Genomic DNA, 17,710 nt, shown 5'->3' with positions numbered 1-17,710 from the left:
GCATCCTGCAGATGTGTTATGTATAATCACACATAGCTCAGCAGTGAGACCGGATGAGCAGAGAGCGGCCATCAGACATCACACTAGTAACTCCCCCTTCATGTAAAATAAGCTCCGGGGGCAGAGTTATGTTCCAAGCAGTGTCCTCCCCAGAGCCTGGAAGAGGTTATTTATATAAAGTGATAAAAGACTTCTCAACAACAAGCCATCTGGTATGAGGCATACAGGCATCACTCTCCTTAGCAGTTTATAACCTGTATGTCCATATTAAAAGTTTAGATAGGTCAACTATGGTGAAAGATTCCCTTTAAAACAGCATATCCCCTATTAATGTAAATGGTACACAACTACGTGAATGCCAGAACACAAAAGTTTCCTAGCAAAATTTTGACCAGTGGGAATCAGCACTTCATCCCACAGTGTATTCTGGTGCAAGCTGTGATGTACGATGTATTATTACACCTTCCAGAAATTTTTGCCATAGTACTTTACTTTCTTTAATATCTGACCAGACCGGCTATCCCTCTCTTCCTAACCACAACAGTGAGCCTTGGGCACTTATGATCCTTGACTGTCCTACTAACCACTACAAAGGGAGAAAATGCACAGGATCTGTCATGTTGCAGATGGTTTGACGGCCTCCTCTTATCAAAATTTGTCCCCATTTAAAGGGAACCTGTCGCCCCCCTCAGGCGATTGTAACTAAAAGAGCCTCCTTGTGCAGCACAAATGCTGCATTCTGACAAGGCGGCTCTTTTAGTTATGCTCCCTGCACACGCTGAAATAAACGTTTATAAAATGTGCTCCCTCATACCCTGAAATCGTCCCGGGGGCGGGACTTTCCATCCTAATCTGACGCAGCACAGCCATCACTCCGGGCCTGTGCACGCCGGGCGCCTCCTCTTGCTGCATTATCGTCCCCGGCGCCTGCGCTGTAAGTACGAAGGGCAGCGCAACTGCACATGCCCGAAAAAAAACTTAATGCAAAAAACTTTTTTTGCCCCAAAACGCTGCGTTTTTGCTGCAGATTTATCGTGGATTTACCGCGGTTTTTACTGCAGTTTTACAACTGCGGTTTTCCATAGGGGCAGCTGTAAAACTGCTGTGGAATACGCAGAAAGAAGTGATATGCTGCGAAATGTTTCCACGCGTTTTTTTCCGCAGCATGTGCACAGCGTTTTTGGTTTCCCATAGGTTTACATTGAACTGTAAACTCATGGGAAACTGCTGCGGACCGGCAGCTGCAGAAACGCTGTGGATCCGCAGCAAAATCCGCAGCGTGTGCACATACCCTAACACACGAACTTCAAGGAGTGAAAAAAAAATTTCTGCCCAATAAATAACACCCCTTGAAAAGTGCAATTGTCACTAGATAAGCAATGTTTTTTTTACTCAACCCCTCAGTGTTAAAAGACGGAGGGTGTATTATAAACAACAAAAGACTGTCAGTTCCTTTGACCCAGGAATCCTTTGGAACACAAGAAAAAAAAAATGTTTCAACCCACAAAAATATTTTTGTTTCATAAAAATATAAAATAAATCTGACCGTTAAAGGCACCACAGTACAAACAAGTTGTCTTTTTGCGACACTTCTCGGAGATTTTCTTTTTTAGTCCTCTTTTCTGCAGGTATGCAAGGCCTGGCCTCTTTAAGAAATCCAAGAACTGTTTCTTCTCTTCTGTGCTCAACATAATATGGGAGCAGGTCTTGCAGATCATCTGTAAGAGCCAATCAAAATGTACTATTAAGAACATATATAAATTAAACGTTTCTAACTGTTTTATAACTAAAAATCATTTTATGGACTTTTCAAAGTACTAAAAAAAAAAAAATCTGTAAACGGGCAATAAGCCAGCTAAAATGAACACAATATATACTAACACTTTCCACTCATTTTCCACTGAATTCATTTAGGAGTGCAGTGATCATATTGACACCACATGTGCCTCACAGAATTTTATACCACTGAGTGGTGAAGAAAGAATAAAATTACATTTTTACCGTTAAACTGTTTTAGCCCCAAGTTATTAATTTTTCTAAAGGGCTAATAAGAATTTTTCTTTACAACACACTGAGGTCTATTTTTCCTGAGTGCACCAATACCCTACATGTAATCGGGAAATATTTTTCAGGCACAGTGTAAAGCTCAGAAGGAAAGGAGCAGATTTTACAGTTATGTTTTGCAGGTGCCATGACCCACTGGGAGAGCCCATGTGGTGCCAGAACAGCAGAACCCCCCATAAGTGACCCCATTTTACAAACTACAACCACTCAATGAATTCATCTACGGGTGCAGTGATCATATTGACTCCATGGATGTGTCAGAATGTTATACTATTGGGCAGTGAAGACAAAATAACATTTTTACCACAAAATTTAGTTTTAGCCAAAGATTTTACATTTTCACGCAAGTGGGTGAAAACGGCATCAAAATTTGTCCTACAATTTCTACTGAACGTGGCTGTACAGTACTACTTAGCCATACTGAGAGACTGGAGGAATGGAGCAGTATTTGCTCATTCAAGTGAATGGGTCTGTGCACATGTCGGTGTGTTTCCACGAATCGTGTGTCCAAGGGCAAAACATGCTGACATGTCGGTTTTTTTAATGTTAGCAAGGGCCGCAAAACATCCCGCACATGTGCATACGCATAACACAAATGGATGTCATCCGTGTTACATGCATCGGAGCCGGGGAAGAAGCGTTACAGTAAGAGCTGTTCCCTGGCGCCGGGTGCTGAACACAGCTCTAATCATTTTCCCCTGCTCTGTCAGCAATCGGTGAGAGCAGGGCAGAATGATGAGAGCTGTATTCATGTAAGAACAATGACAGCAGGCATCAGCTGCTGGGATTATATGATGGGGGTATTCATCAGCCGCCACCTGCGCTATAAATAAAAACGGAGTGGGTTCCCCTGTATTTTCTATAATCAGCCAGGCAAAACTCACAGCTGGAGGCTGCAACCCTCAGCAAGGTTGGTTATCAAGAATAACCAATAGGGGTCCCCACGCTGTTTGTTTTTTTTGTTTAATTTTTTTTATTTATTTAAAATAAAAAAAAAAACACAGCATGGGGTCCCCCTCATTTTTGATAACCAGCCTTACTAAAGCTCACAGCTGGGGGGCTGGTATTCTCAGGCTGGTAAGGGGCCATGGATATTGACCCCCCCCAGCCTAAAAATAGCAGCCCGCAGCTGCCCAGAAAAGGCACATCTATTAGATGTGCAATTCTGGCGCTTTGCCCAGCTCTTCCCACTTGCCCTGTAGCAGGGGCAAGTGGAGTTCATATTTGTGAGGTTGATGTCACCTTTGTATTGTCTGGTGACATCAAGCCCACGGCTTAGCAATGGAGAAGCGTCTATAAGACACCTATCCATTACTAATCCTATAGTTACATGGTAAATATACAGCCAGAATTGAGTCCGTTATTAGAAATAAAACAAAACACACTTTTCCATTTACCGTATATACTCGAGTATAAGCCGAGATTTTCAGCCCAAATTTTTGGGCTGAAAGTGCCCCTCTCGGCTTATACTCGAGTCATGATCGGTGGTGGGGTCGGCGGGTGAGCACTGTCATATACTCACCTGCTACCGGGGCTCCTGTCGCTCCCCCTGCACGTCCCACTGTCTCCGGGTGCTGCAGCTCTTCCCGAGCGGTCACGTGGGACCGCTCATTAGAGAAATGAATAGGCTGCTCCACCTCCCATAGGGGCGGAGCCGCCTATTCATTTCTCTAATGAAGCGGTGCCGGTGACCGCTGATAGAGAAAGAGGCTGCGGCACCGAAGACAGGCAGGGGGAAGGAGCGGGACGCCGGGAGCAGGTAAGTATGTCATATTCACCTGTCCTCGTTCCACACGCCGGGCGTCGCGCCATCTTCCCGGCGTCTCTCTCTCTGCACTGACTGTGCAGGTCAGAGGGCGCGATGACGCATATAGTGTGCGCGCCGCCCTCTGCCTGATCAGTCAGTGCAGAGAGACGCCGGGAAGATGGCGCCGAGGAGCTGCAAGCAAGACAGGTGAGTATGTGTTTTTGTTTTTTTTTTATTGCAGCAGCAGCAATGGCACAGATTTATGTGGAGCATCTATGGGGCAACGGTGCAGAGCACTATATGGCACAGCTATGGGGCAACGGTGCAGAGCACTATATGGCACAGCTATGGGGCAACGGTGCAGAGCACTATATGGCACAGCTATGGGGCAACGGTGCAGAGCACTATATGGCACAGCTATGGGGCAACGGTGCAGAGCACTATATGGCACAGCTATGGGGCAACGGTGCAGAGCACTATATGGCACAGCTATGGGGCAACGGTGCAGAGCACTATATGGCACAGCTATGGGGCAACGGTGCAGAGCACTATATGGCACAGCTATGGGGCAACGGTGCAGAGCACTATATGGCACAGCTATGGGGCAACGGTGCAGAGCACTATATGGCACAGCTATGGGGCAACGGTGCAGAGCACTATATGGCACAGCTATGGGGCAACGGTGCAGAGCACTATATGGCACAGCTATGGGGCAACGGTGCAGAGCACTATATGGCACAGCTATGGGGCAACGGTGCAGAGCACTATATGGCACAGCTATGGGGCAACGGTGCAGAGCACTATATGGCACAGCTATGGGGCAACGGTGCAGAGCACTATATGGCACAGCTATGGGGCAACGGTGCAGAGCACTATATGGCACAGCTATGGGGCAACGGTGCAGAGCACTATATGGCACAGCTATGGGGCAACGGTGCAGAGCACTATATGGCACAGCTATGGGGCAACGGTGCAGAGCACTATATGGCACAGCTATGGGGCAACGGTGCAGAGCACTATATGGCACAGCTATGGGGCAACGGTGCAGAGCACTATATGGCACAGCTATGGGGCAACGGTGCAGAGCACTATATGGCACAGCTATGGGGCAACGGTGCAGAGCACTATATGGCACAGCTATGGGGCAACGGTGCAGAGCACTATATATATGGCACAGCTATGGGGCAACGGTGCAGAGCATTATATATATGGCACAGCTATGGGGCAACGGTGCAGAGCATTATATATATGGCACAGCTATGGGGCAACGGTGCAGAGCATTATATATGGCACAGCTTTATGTGGAGCATCTATGGGGCCATAATGAATGGTATGGAGTATCTATTTCTAATTTTGAAATTCACCGGTACCTGCTGCATTTTCCACCCTAGGCTTATACTCGAGTCAATAAGTTTTCCCAGTTTTTTGTGGCAAAATTAGGGGGGGGTCGGCTTATACTCGGGTCGGCTTATACTCGAGTATATACGGTATATTTAAAAATAACACACAGTTAACTTATACTCACCTAACGCCTATTCCACGGAAAGCCCTTGTTCTCCTGTAATAAAACAAAAATAAAATACAACTATATCCCTCACCTTTCTGTTGTTCCGTCCCATGCCGTAATCTATGTCTGGGGGATAATTAGTTTTCAAGCTGAACGGTGCCAAGATCCAACCATCCAGGCTGAGAACCCCTGGTTAATAAGCTGCTGCGAGTGCAACGTCAGTGACCGACGGTGACTTCATAGATGTAACCTCCGGTCACTGAGGCTGCATTCCCAGTTGGGCTGAACTGCGGTGAGATCCCCGCTAGCACCGTGAGCCCTCACTACAAGCACTCACTGTGTCACAGACATGGATTACAGCGTGAGATCAGGACAAAACCACCATAGGTGAGGGATATGTTTGTTTTTTATTTTAGTTTTATTACAGGAGAAAGAGGGCTTCGGTGGAATAGGCGTTAGGCGAGTATAACTGGGTTTGTTATTTTTAAATACAAATGGAAAAATGTGTTTTGTTTTATTTCTAATAATAGACTTTATTCTGGCTGTGTCTTTATTTACCATGTAACTATAAGATTAGTAATGGATATATGTGTCTTATAGACGTCTCTCTATTACTAAGCCGTGGGTTTGATGTCACTTGACAATACAAAGGTCACATCAACCCCACTTGCCACTGCTGCAGGGCAAGCGGGAAGAGCTGGGCAAGGCACCAGAATTGGAGCATCTAATAGATGTGCCTTTTCTGGGCAGCTGCGAGATGCTATTTTTAGGCCGGGGGTGGTCAATATCCATGGCCCCTTACCAGCCTGAGAAAACTAGCCCCCAGCTGTGAGCTTTAGCTGGTTTTCAAAAACAGGGGGGGGGGGGGGCTGCCGTTCTTGCAAACTATTCAATCAAATAATTTACAAAGAAAAAAACAGAGCGGGGATATCCCTCTGTTACTGATAACCATTTTTACCAAAGATGGCAGCTGAGGATTACAGCACCAAGCTGTGAGAGTTTTGCCTGACTGGTTATAGAAAATACAGGGGAACCCATGCTGTTTTTTTCTTTTATTTATAGCGCCAGCTGATGAATACACTCATCAGCCGCTCCTGCTATCACTTATTAGGGGAAGCAGGGGTAGGCTGATGGGAGTAATAGACCCATCAGCCACCTGCTGTGTCTTTTATCACTTAAATATAACTCATCATTCTCCCCTGCTCACGTCGATCGCCGGCAGAGCAGGGGAGAATGATGAGAGCAGTGTTCGGCACCCGGCATCGGGGAACAACGCTTACTGTAACACTTCTTCCCTGGAGTCCATGTGGTACTGATGTGGCACAAGGGCGCCACACATATGCCGCAAGTATTACACACACGCGGACACTGACATCTCCGGTACACCGGAAATATCAGGATGTGTTTTTAGGATTGCCTGCTGTCACACACTAAAATATGCTTTTTATTGCAATAAATATTTTTTGCAGCACCATATTGAGAGCTATAATTTTTCCATATTTTGGCCGACAGTCATATTATGGCTTGTTTTTTTTTTTTTTTTTAAAGGGACGAGTTGACGTTTTTATTACTATTTTCGGGCACATGACTTTTTTTTTTTTTTTTTTATCGCTTTCCATTCCGATTTTTGAGAGGCAAAATTAACAAAAACCAGCAATTCAGGAATTTCTTTTTGGTGGTGGTGGTGGGGTTTATGCCGTTCCGTGTGTGGTAAAATTGATAAAGCAGTTTTATTCTTCCGGCTAGTACGATTACAGCAATACCTCATTTATATCTTTTTTTATGTTTTGAAGCATACAATGCAATTATTTTTGCAACACTTTATTCTGAGAGCTACAGCTTTTTTATTTTTCCACTGATGGGAGCTGTGTGGTGGCTTGTTTTTTCCAGGACAAAATAACGTGACTGCTCCTGGCACCTAGTGCTGGGTGTCAGTTGTTAGAATCAGCTGACACCCGGTGGCAATTGCAGCGCGTGTGATCGCGGTGACAAAATGATACATCCCTGGTCAAATAGGCCCAGGGCACATGGATGGATCATAACGTCCATTGTCAGAAAGGGGTTAAACATCTGTGTGGAATAAATATATTTAAAGGGGATTTTCCAAGAAGAAAATTTGATTTTAATCAATAGATCATGGAATTATAATAATTTCTATAATTGGACGTGTTTAAATAAAATGTCCCTGTGCTGAGATAATACAGTAAATGTGCCCCTGCTGTGTACTGTGTAATGGCTGTGTCTGACTGTACAGGGACATGGTCTGATCATAACACAGCTCCTGGGAAGGGAGGAGAAAAAAATAAAAAACTATACTGACATTACAGCAGGGGATCATAAATGATTCTTTCTTGAAACATTGTTTAAAACCAGGCAGGGAAATCGTCAGCTGTGATCCCCTGCTATAATATCAGTATAGTGTTTTGCTTCCTCCCTGCCCAGGAGATGTGGTATGATCAGATCATGTCCCTGTAAGGGTACCGTCACACAGTGCCATTTTCATCGCTACGACGGCACGATTCGTGACGTTGCAGCGTCGTATGATTATCGCTCCAGCGTCGTAGAATGCGGTCACACGTTGCAATACACAGCGCTGGAGCGATAATTTCATGACGTATTTGCGATGTAGAAGCCGTTGGTTACTGTGCGCACATCGTATACAACCTGTGTCACACGATGCAATCATGCCGCCACAGCGGGAAACTAGACGACAAAAGAAAGTTTCAAACGATCTGCTACGACGTACGATTCTCAGCGGGGATCCGGATCGCAGTAGCGTGTCAGACACAACGATATCGTAACGATATCGCTAGAACGTCATGAATCGTGCCGTCGTAGCGATGAAAATGGCACTGTGTGACGGTACCCTTAGTCAGACACAGCCATTACACAGTACACAGCAGGGGCCATCTATAAGATTATCTCAGCACAGGATTATTTAATTCAAATACATCCAATGGAGGAAAATATTCTTATTCCAATATGTATTGATTAAAATGAATTTTTGTTTGTGGGAAAAACCCTTTAAAGAACATGCATAATTTGCAACATCATTCTCTTAAACCAATGAAAATCATCCTAATTCTATATAATATTACATCATTCAACTTACCTGTAAAATGCCAATGACAGACTTGAAATATCCTACATGAAAACAAGGAAGTTCCAGATCTAGGTATCCATAATGACCTAAGCAATCAGCCAAGTTTTTCCCACAGGTCAGGCAGGGACGATCCTTCTCACTAGTACCCTGCAAATGCAAAGAAACATATTTAAGCGCTCATTTAGCTTAGAAAATCTATTTTCACATACCCTACTAGGGAATTCCTCTTTATAGATGGGCAAATCCCATTTTACAGGATTACACCTCTTGGCCTCTCAAATACATTGTATAGCTGGCCAACTTATTGCAATGGACATGTCCAACTTAACATGCTTAATTTTCCAGGTGGTGTTGCTGAAGGAACACCGAATACAAATGGAAATTTATATATTATTTAAAAAAAGTAAAGAAAAAAAAAATCTAGTATTAATGGCTAATTTTTTTTTTTTTTTTTTTTTTTTTTTTTTGGGGGGGGGGGACATGCAACTTTTTTTAATGGTATAAAATGCTGAAAAATCATTTTAAAAGTTTTGATATTTTGAATTTTTAAGTACTAGGGGGAGCAGCTGCTGAAATTTCTCATGAAATATAGTGTACTGCTAGCTCGCGTTATGACAAGGGTAAAAGTGGGTGGGACCCGCTCCGTGTGTGATGTAACTCCCCCCTTCTGGAGGTTTAGGATCACAGTGCAGAGATATTGGGCCCAACTGAGCAAGAGAAGCATTGCTCATGTCGTTTTTGATGAGATGTGCTGGAAGCAGATGCAAAGGAGTCATAAAGGAGTGCATGCCTCCGTGCGCTACACCAGAAAGCTCACTGCAGTACCTGGCTGGATGCCACAGCTTGCACATATCAGTGGAGCTGGGAGAACCTGGCTTGAAGTCGTCAAGTCAAAGTTTGGCATAAAAGTTTTGATGAGTCAGGTCAATTGCATAGGTGACTGCAAGACGACAGCGTCACAAAAAACCACTGGCAGAACCGAATCTGTCTATCCTGATGGCTGAGGCAACAATTGGAATAGTGTCCCTGTCCACAGCGCAATATAAACATGCAGTGAATAAACGCAATTCCTGCATTGTAGTTGGGTTAGCTTATGGCTTTTATGCTTCAATCATTTTTATTACATTTAAAAATATTAACAGAAATATAAGAAGGGGAAATGGAGGGAGGAAAGATAGATGTAAATAATTATTTAATAGGGAGTAACAGAGATAATAGGAAAAGAAAGGATAATTAAAGGAAGGGAGAACTTTAATGCATAGCTCTTTAGATGTTACAATAAAATTAGTAATACACTTTAACAAACATAGGTTCGTGTATACCATATATAGCATAAATAACCAATAAAAACAAATAGAAATGTTTGCTTTCATAAGATAATTTAACAGTAACCTAATATTTATGGTTCCATTTCCTACTGAATAGAATTGCAACAAAACAGACTATGAATAAGAATTGTCCTTTAATTCCCATTTTTTAAAATGCAAATTGCCTCTTCAGAGAAAAAGAGGACATAAACTCTATAGCGCCACCTTTTGGAAGTAGCGATCCTACAAGTCACAATCAACCCTTTAACGAGTCGTGCAATATGACTTAGGATAAAATGCCAAATCAGTATCTCAATTCGCAGACACGGTGTTTCGGGCTGTTGGCCCTCGTCAGTGCGAAGCATGAGAACTGATTTGGCTAGGTGAGAGGCTCTGGACTGGGGTCTAAGGGGTAACGTTTCTCCTTGTGGAGTGTGACATAAGCCTCCTTACCTTGACAAGCCAGAGCTGGTATGTCACTCTCCACAAGGAGAAACCTTACCCCTTAGACCCCATTTTTGAAAAAAACTTTTCAAGAGTATCATTTGCTAAGGCATGGGAATATTCGGGTTTAGCTAATGGCTTTTTGTGTGGTAGAAATGACCTGATGACATAGTTCTCCAGGTCAGTATGTCAGCGATACTAAACAAGAATAATTTTTGTGGTTCGTAGCACCATTTTCAGAGACGTATTTATTTTCCATTGGTGGAGATGTGTTCGGGCTTCTTTTGTGCATCATGAGCTGTTTCAATTGATACCATTTTGGGCAACATACAAAGTTTTGATGGTTTCTTACTGCATTCTTTAGTGAGATCAAGTAACCAAAAAAAAAAACTAAATTTGGTCTTTTTGATTATTTTTTCTTTTTAAATAATTTACCAAACTGATTCATTTTATATTTTGATAGGACAGACTTAAGAATGTGGCAAGACTGTTTATTTTTTATCTTTTTAAGTTCTTTATTTATATTGTGTTATATATGGAAGTGAATTGAAATTTCTCTTCAAACTTTTTCTTTAGTGCCTTAATTTCCTTGATTTCAGTTCTCTTGACTTCATCCAACATTGAGATCTGTACTGCTAAGTCAGGCTGCCTGACTTGTTCTCACTAGTGATGAGCGAGTGTACTCAGGTTTTCCGAGCATGCCCGAGTGTTCTCCGAGTATTTGCGGCATGCTTGTAGATTATGTTTGAGTCGCCGCAGCTGCACCATTTGTGGCTGCTGGACAGCTTGAATACATATGGGGGTTGCCTGTTTGCTAGGGAATCCCCACATGTATTCAGGCTGTCTACCAGATGCAAATCATGCAGATGCAGCGACTCAATCTACGAGCACGCCCAAAATACTCGGAGATCACCCGAGCATGCTTGGAAAACCCGAGTACACTCGCTTATCACTAGTTCTCACTCCTGGAAGAAGCCTTTTATAAATTCAGCATGACATCGCTTAATAAAGCTGAACTAAGTCAGTATTAACAACACAGCAGTCATAATAATTTTACTGCTGCACTCTGAACAGTGTAGTGGTGACAGCGGGTTTAGGCACCAGGGCAGTGATTTTGAGAACACATCAGACAAATCGGCTGACAAAAGTTAAGATTTCATGTTATAACATGGCTTAAGACATTTACGTGTTTCAGGTGTGTGTCACCCTTAGCCATGGCTTAGGCTAGTTTCACACTAGCCTTTGCTGAGCTGCGGACTTCCTCCGTGAAGCCCCGCCCACATCCGCATGCAGCCTGCGTACCTATCTTTAACATTAGGTACGCAGGTTGTGCAGATGTATGCGGATGCCTCCGCATGTGTCATTTTTACGATGCAGAGAAAAAAAAAAAAAGAAATTCCAACCAGCTGCGTTCGACGCGGGTCGCCGCATTGTCAAAATGACACATGCGGAGGAGGCATCCACACAACCTGCGTACCTATTGTTAAAGATAGGGCACACAGCAGCATGCGGACGTAGGCGGAGCTGAGCGGCGGCGGTGCGGTCGTGAGCGGGGCTTCACAGAGGAAGTCTGCAGCTCAGCAAAACGCTAGTGTGAATCTAGCCATAGTCATGGGACATGCGCAGTTCACAGCTGATGCACTCGCAGAATAGAGATAAGGTCTCCTAAGGACTGTGCAATCCGTATTTATAGTGTGTGTCATGTTTTCACACATTGAACGCCAGCCAAAAAAATAAATAAAAATTTTAGCCCCACAAAGGTAGAAGAATATCAGTTAATATCGCTTCTGTAATACTATTAGAAATACACAATTAAAATTAATTAGTCCCTTCACCCCCGGGGCCATTCTCCATTTTTTTCTCCCCTCTTCCAAGAGCAATAACTTTTTAATTTATCCATCCATATATGAGGACTTGCTTTTTGCAGGACAAGTTGTACTTTTGATTAGCTCCATTCATTTTCTTATGTGATGCACTGGAAAGCAGAAAAAAAAATCCAACTGTGTTGAAATTGCAAAAAAAGTTCAATTTATAAATATTTTTTTTTAATTTTCAATGTTCACTGTACGGTAAAACTGACCTGGCAATATGATTCCCCAGGTCAGTGCGAGTACAGATACCAAACATGCTTAATTTTTCTAAGTGGTGAAAAAAATGACATTTTTCTTTTGTCGCAATATTCCTAGACCCGTAACATTTCCATTTTTCAGAATCTGTGGCTGGGCAATGGCTTATTTTATGAGCCCTGACCAGATGTTCTTACCGATACAAATTTTGAAGATATAAATGTTTTGACCGCCTCTTATTGCATTTTATTGCAGTGTTGCTACAGCCAAAAAAAAACTTTAATTCTGGCATTTTGATTTTTTTTCCTCATAACGCTATTTACCGATCAGATTTATTTTACATTGTGAAAGAATAGACATTTCAAAATGGAGCAATATCAAATGTATACATATGTATGGTATTTTCTATTACTTTATTTTTAATGGGGCAAAAGGGGGGTGATTTTTTTTTTTTTCTTAGATTTTTGAAAAGTTTTTTTACTTTTTACTCAATTTCATAGTTTCTTTAGGGGAAGCTCCAATCTTCTGATTACTTGTGCCATACATAGCAGTGCAGCTGCACTGCTACGTATAGTAATTATTACAATCTCCTTTGAACACTAGCTAATTGCTGTCTTTAACAGAAGGATCATCATGACAAGAGAAGTCTTCAGCAGGCCACCGGCAACTCATGGGCGCCCCACCATCACATCACGGGCGTGCCAATGGCCGCATGTAATGGCGTTCTCCCTGCTAGTGAGTATTAAATGCCACTGTCAGAGATTGACAGAGGTATTTAACAGGTCAATAGATGTGGAAGGAGCTCAACTCAACCTGACTAGTTGAAAATACAAGTCCCCGGCGACTTCTCTCTAATCTCTGTCAATGACTGACAAGCACCTTCCTACACACAGAAGCAAAAAGTTACTGCAATGGAGTAAACAGGGAGAAGCCGCTGGGAACCTGCCTGTCCAACCAGCTTCCCTTGCAGCTCTTAGGGTACGTTCACACAGGACTTTTTTGCTGCTTTTTTTTATGCTAATTTTCAGCTGCTTTTTACAGTACCAGTAAAGCCTATGAGATTTCAGAAATCTCATGCACACACGTTGGTTTTTTGTTTGATCAGTATTTTCTGCTTTGCTGCTTTTTTTGGACATAGGGCATGTCACTTCTTTCAGCGTTTTTGCAGCGTTTTTTCACCCATTGACTTGAATGGGTGATGAAAAAAACGCTGCAAAAACGCTGCAAAAACGCATGTAGCATTATTTGCTGCGTTTTTTGTGCGGAAAATCATGGCCAGCAGGAAGGGATCTCACAGCCAAGAGCTTAGGGGTGTGGTTAGTGAGGTGTGAAGAGCCATTGTGAGGCGTCCTGATTGTGATCTATTGTGAGGGAACTCTACTATTCATCATGACCATCATTCGGTTCATCATGTCAATATGGACCAAAATCTCTGAGGAATGCTTCCAGCACCTTGTTGAATCTATGCCACGAAGAATTGAGGCAGTTCTGAAGGCAAAAGGGGGTCCAACCCGTTACTAGCATGGTGTACCTAATAAAGTGGCCGGTGAGTGTATATGTCAAATCTACTGACCGGAATAGCTTGCTTTTATACACCAGTAGTCATCCATCACACATTAAAAAGGCTCTCCTTAAATCTCAACATGACAGAATTAACCCCTTAATCCCATCTGACGTACTATCCCGTCAAGGTGACCTGGGACTTAATTCCCAGTGACGGAATAGTACGTCATACGCGATCGGCCGCGCTCACGGGGGGAGCGCGGCTGATCGCGGCTGGGTGTCAGCTGCCTATCGCAGCTGACATCCGGCACTGTGTGCCAGGAGCGGTCACGGACCGCCCCCGGCACATTAACCCCCGGCACACCGCGATCAAACATGATCGCAGTGTACCGGCGGTATAGGGAAGCATCGCGCAGGGAGGGGGCTCCCTGCGGGCTTCCCTGAGACCTCCTTCCTCGCTGCAGGTCCCGGATCCAAGATGGCCGCGGCATCCGGGTCCTGCAGGGAGAAAGGTGGCTTACCGAGTGCCTGCTCAGAGCAGACGCTGGTAAGCCTGCACCGATGTAAGTGAGATCGGTGATCTGACAGAGTGCTGTGCGCACACTCAGATCATCGATCTGTGATGTCCCCCCCTGGGACAAAGTAAAAAAAAAAACATTTCCACATGTGTAAAGAAAAAAAAAAAAAAAATCCTAAATAAATAATAAAAAAAATATATATATATTATTCCCATAAATACATTTCTTTATCTAAATAAAAAAAACAAAACAATAAAAGTACACATATTTAGTATCGCCGCATCCGTAACGACCCAACCTATAAAACTGCCCCACTAGTTAACCCCTTCAGTAAACACCGTAAGAAAAAAAAAAAAACGAGGCAAAAAACAACGCTTTATTACCATACCGCCGAACAAAAAGTGGGACAACACGCGATCAAAAAGACGGATATAAATAATCATGGTACCGCTGAAAACGTCATTTTGTCCCACAAAAAACAAGCCGCCATACAGCATCATCAGCAAAAAAATAAAAAAGTTATAGTCCTGAGAATAAAGCGATACCAAAATAATTATTTTTTCTATAAAATAGTTTTTATCGTATAAAAGCGCCAAAACATAAAAAAATGATATAAATGAGGTATCACTGTAATCGTACTGACCCGAAGAATAAAACTGCTTTATCAATTTTACCAAACGTGGAATGGTATAAACGCCTCTCCCAAAAGAAATTCATGAATAGCTGGTTTTTGGTCATTCTGCCTCACAAAAATCGGAATAAAAAGTGATCAAAAATGGTCACGTGTCCGAAAATGGTACCAATAAAAACGTCAACTCGTCCCGCAAAAAACAAGACCTCACATGACTCTGTGGAGCAAAATGTGGAAAAATTATAGGTCTCAAAATGTGGAGACGCAAAAACTTTTTTGCTATAAAAAGCGTCGCTGGTTTCACACTTGCGTTTTTGTCTGCAGCGTTTTTTGCACAAAAAAACGCATGCATTTTTTCCCTATATTTAACATTGAAAACGCATGTGTTTTTTTTGTTCGCGTTTGGTCGCGTTTTCAAACGCATGCGTTTTTTTTTCTGCATGCGTTCATTTTCAGAAATACAACCTGCAGTATTTTCTTGCGGCGTTTTTTTGCCGCAAAAAAACGCATGTGTTTTTTCGCTGCAAAAAAATGCATTGTGGTCTATGTAAACGCATGCGTTTTTAAGCACATGCGTTTGTTTGCGTTAAAAACGCATGCGTTTTTATCGAAAAAAAAACAGAAAACACACTGAAAAGCCACCCACCACCATCAAGGTGATAAAGGGATCCAAACCCTAACCCTAACTCTACCCCTAACCTCACCCCTAACCGTTTAATGAACATTTTCTGACAGTCATAGTGCCACGTATTTAAGTGCCACGTATTTCAGTGCCATGTATTTCAGTGCCACGTATTTCAGTGCCACGTATTTCAGTGCCACGTATCACGTATTTCAGTGCCACGTATTTCAGTGCCACGTTATCACGTATTTCAGTGCCACGTATTTAAGTTCCACGTATTTCAGTGCCACGTATTTCAGTGCCACGTATCACGTATTTCAGTGCCACGTATTTCAGTGCCACGTATTTCAGTGCCACGTATTTCAGTGCCACGTATCACGTATTTAAGTGCCACGTGTTTCAGTGCCACGTATCACGTATTTCAGTGCCACATTTTAGTGCCACGTATTTAAGTTCCACGTATTTCAGTGCCACGTGTTTCAGTGCCACGTGTTTCAGTGCCACGTGTTTCAGTACCACGTGTTTCAGTACCACGTGTTTCAGTTGCACGTATTTCAGTGCCACGTATTTCAGTCACGTTTAGGGTTAGGGGTAGGGTTAGGGTATTCTTGTTTTTTCTTGTGTTTTTCTATAAAAACGCATGCGTCTAAAAAACGCATGCGTTTTACCGCGTTTACATGCGTTTTTTCACGCATGCATGCAGATAAAAACGCAAGTGTGAAACAAGCCTTAGTGTGTGACAGCTGCCAATCATAAAAATCCAATATAAAAAACGATATAAAAGTAAATCAAACCCCCCTTCATCACCCCCTTAGTTAGGGAAAAATAATAAAATTAAAAAAATGTATTTATTTCCATTTTCCCATTAGGGCTAGGGTTAGGGTTAGGGCTAAAGTTAGGGTTAGGGCTAGGGTTGGAGGTAAAGTTAGGGTTAGGGTTGGGGCTAAAGTTAGGGTTGGGGCTAAAGTTAGCTTTAGGGTTTGGATTACATTTACGGTTTGGATTAGGGTTGGGATTAGAATTATGGGTGTGTCAGGGCTAGGGGTGTGGTTAGGGTTACCGTTGGGATTAGGGTTAGGGGTGTGTTTGGGTTAGGGTTTCAGGTAGAATTGGGGAGTTTCCACTGTCCAGGCACATCAGGGGCTCTCCATACGCGACATGGCGTCCAATCTCAATTCCAGCCAATTCTGCGTTGAAAAAGTAAAACAGTGCTCCTTCCCTTCCGAGCTCTCCCGTGCGCCCAAAAAGGGGTTTACCCCAACATATGGGTTATCAGCGTACTCGGGACAAATTGAACAACAACTTCTGGGGTCCAAGTTCTCTTGTTATCCTTGGAAAAATAACAATTTGGGGGGCTAAAAATCATTTTTGTGGGAAAAAAAAGATGTTTTATTTTCACGGCTCTGCGTTATAAACTGTAGTGAAACACTTGGGGGTTCAAAGTACTCACAACACATCTAGATAAGTTCCTTGGGAGGTCTAGTTTCCAATATGGGGTCACTTGTGGGGGGTTTGTACTGTTTGGGTACATCAGGGGCTCTGCAAATGCAACGTGACGCCTGCAGACCAATCCATTTAAGGCTGCATTCCAAATGGCGCTCCTTCCCTTCCGAGCTCTGTCATGCACCCAAACAGTGGTTCCCCCCCACATATGGGGTATCAGCGTACTCAGGACAAATTGGACAACAACTTTTGGGGTCTAATTTCTTCTCTTACCCTTGGGAAAATAAAAAATTGGGGGCGAAAAGATCATTTTTGTGAAAAAATATGATTTTTTACTTTTAAGGCTCTGCATTATAAACTTCTGTGAAGCACTTGGTGGGTCAAAGTGCTCACCACACATCTAGATAAGTTCCTTAGGGGGTCTACTTTCCAAAATGGTGTCACTTGTAGGGGGTTTCAGTGTTTAGGCACATCAGGGGCTCTCCAAACGCAACATGGCGTCCCATCTCAATTCCAGTCAATTTTGCATTGAAAAGTCAAATGGCGCTCCTTCCCTTCCAAGCTCTGCCATGCGCCCAAACAATGGTTTACACCCACATATGGGGTATCAGCGTACTCAGGACAAATTGTACAACAACTTTTGGGGTCCATTTTCTCCTGTTACCCTTGGTAAAATAAAACAAATTGGAGCTGGAATAAATTTTGTGTGAAAAAAAGTTAAATGTTCATTTTTATTTAAACATTCCAAAAATTCC

General features: G+C 43.0%; 1 protein-coding gene across 1 annotated transcript in view; it reads right to left on the bottom strand.

The window, feature by feature from the left end:
- The window catches only part of POLR3A (RNA polymerase III subunit A), a 259,739-nt gene that overhangs the window by 231,829 nt on the left and 10,200 nt on the right, over positions 1-17,710 (bottom strand). Inside the window, exons 3-4 of the mRNA XM_077259406.1 lie at positions 8,431-8,568; positions 1,547-1,718 (exon numbers count right to left, since the gene is read on the bottom strand). Coding sequence (XP_077115521.1) covers positions 1,547-1,718; positions 8,431-8,568 — 310 coding nt within the window. The remainder of the gene's footprint in view (positions 1-1,546; positions 1,719-8,430; positions 8,569-17,710) is intronic.

The sequence above is a fragment of the Ranitomeya variabilis genome, chromosome 4 (genome assembly GCF_051348905.1).
Source record: "Ranitomeya variabilis isolate aRanVar5 chromosome 4, aRanVar5.hap1, whole genome shotgun sequence".
Lineage (NCBI taxonomy): Eukaryota > Metazoa > Chordata > Amphibia > Anura > Dendrobatidae > Ranitomeya > Ranitomeya variabilis.
Note: the sequence above shows the minus strand (reverse complement) of the source record. Positions and strands in the feature narration are given on the sequence as shown.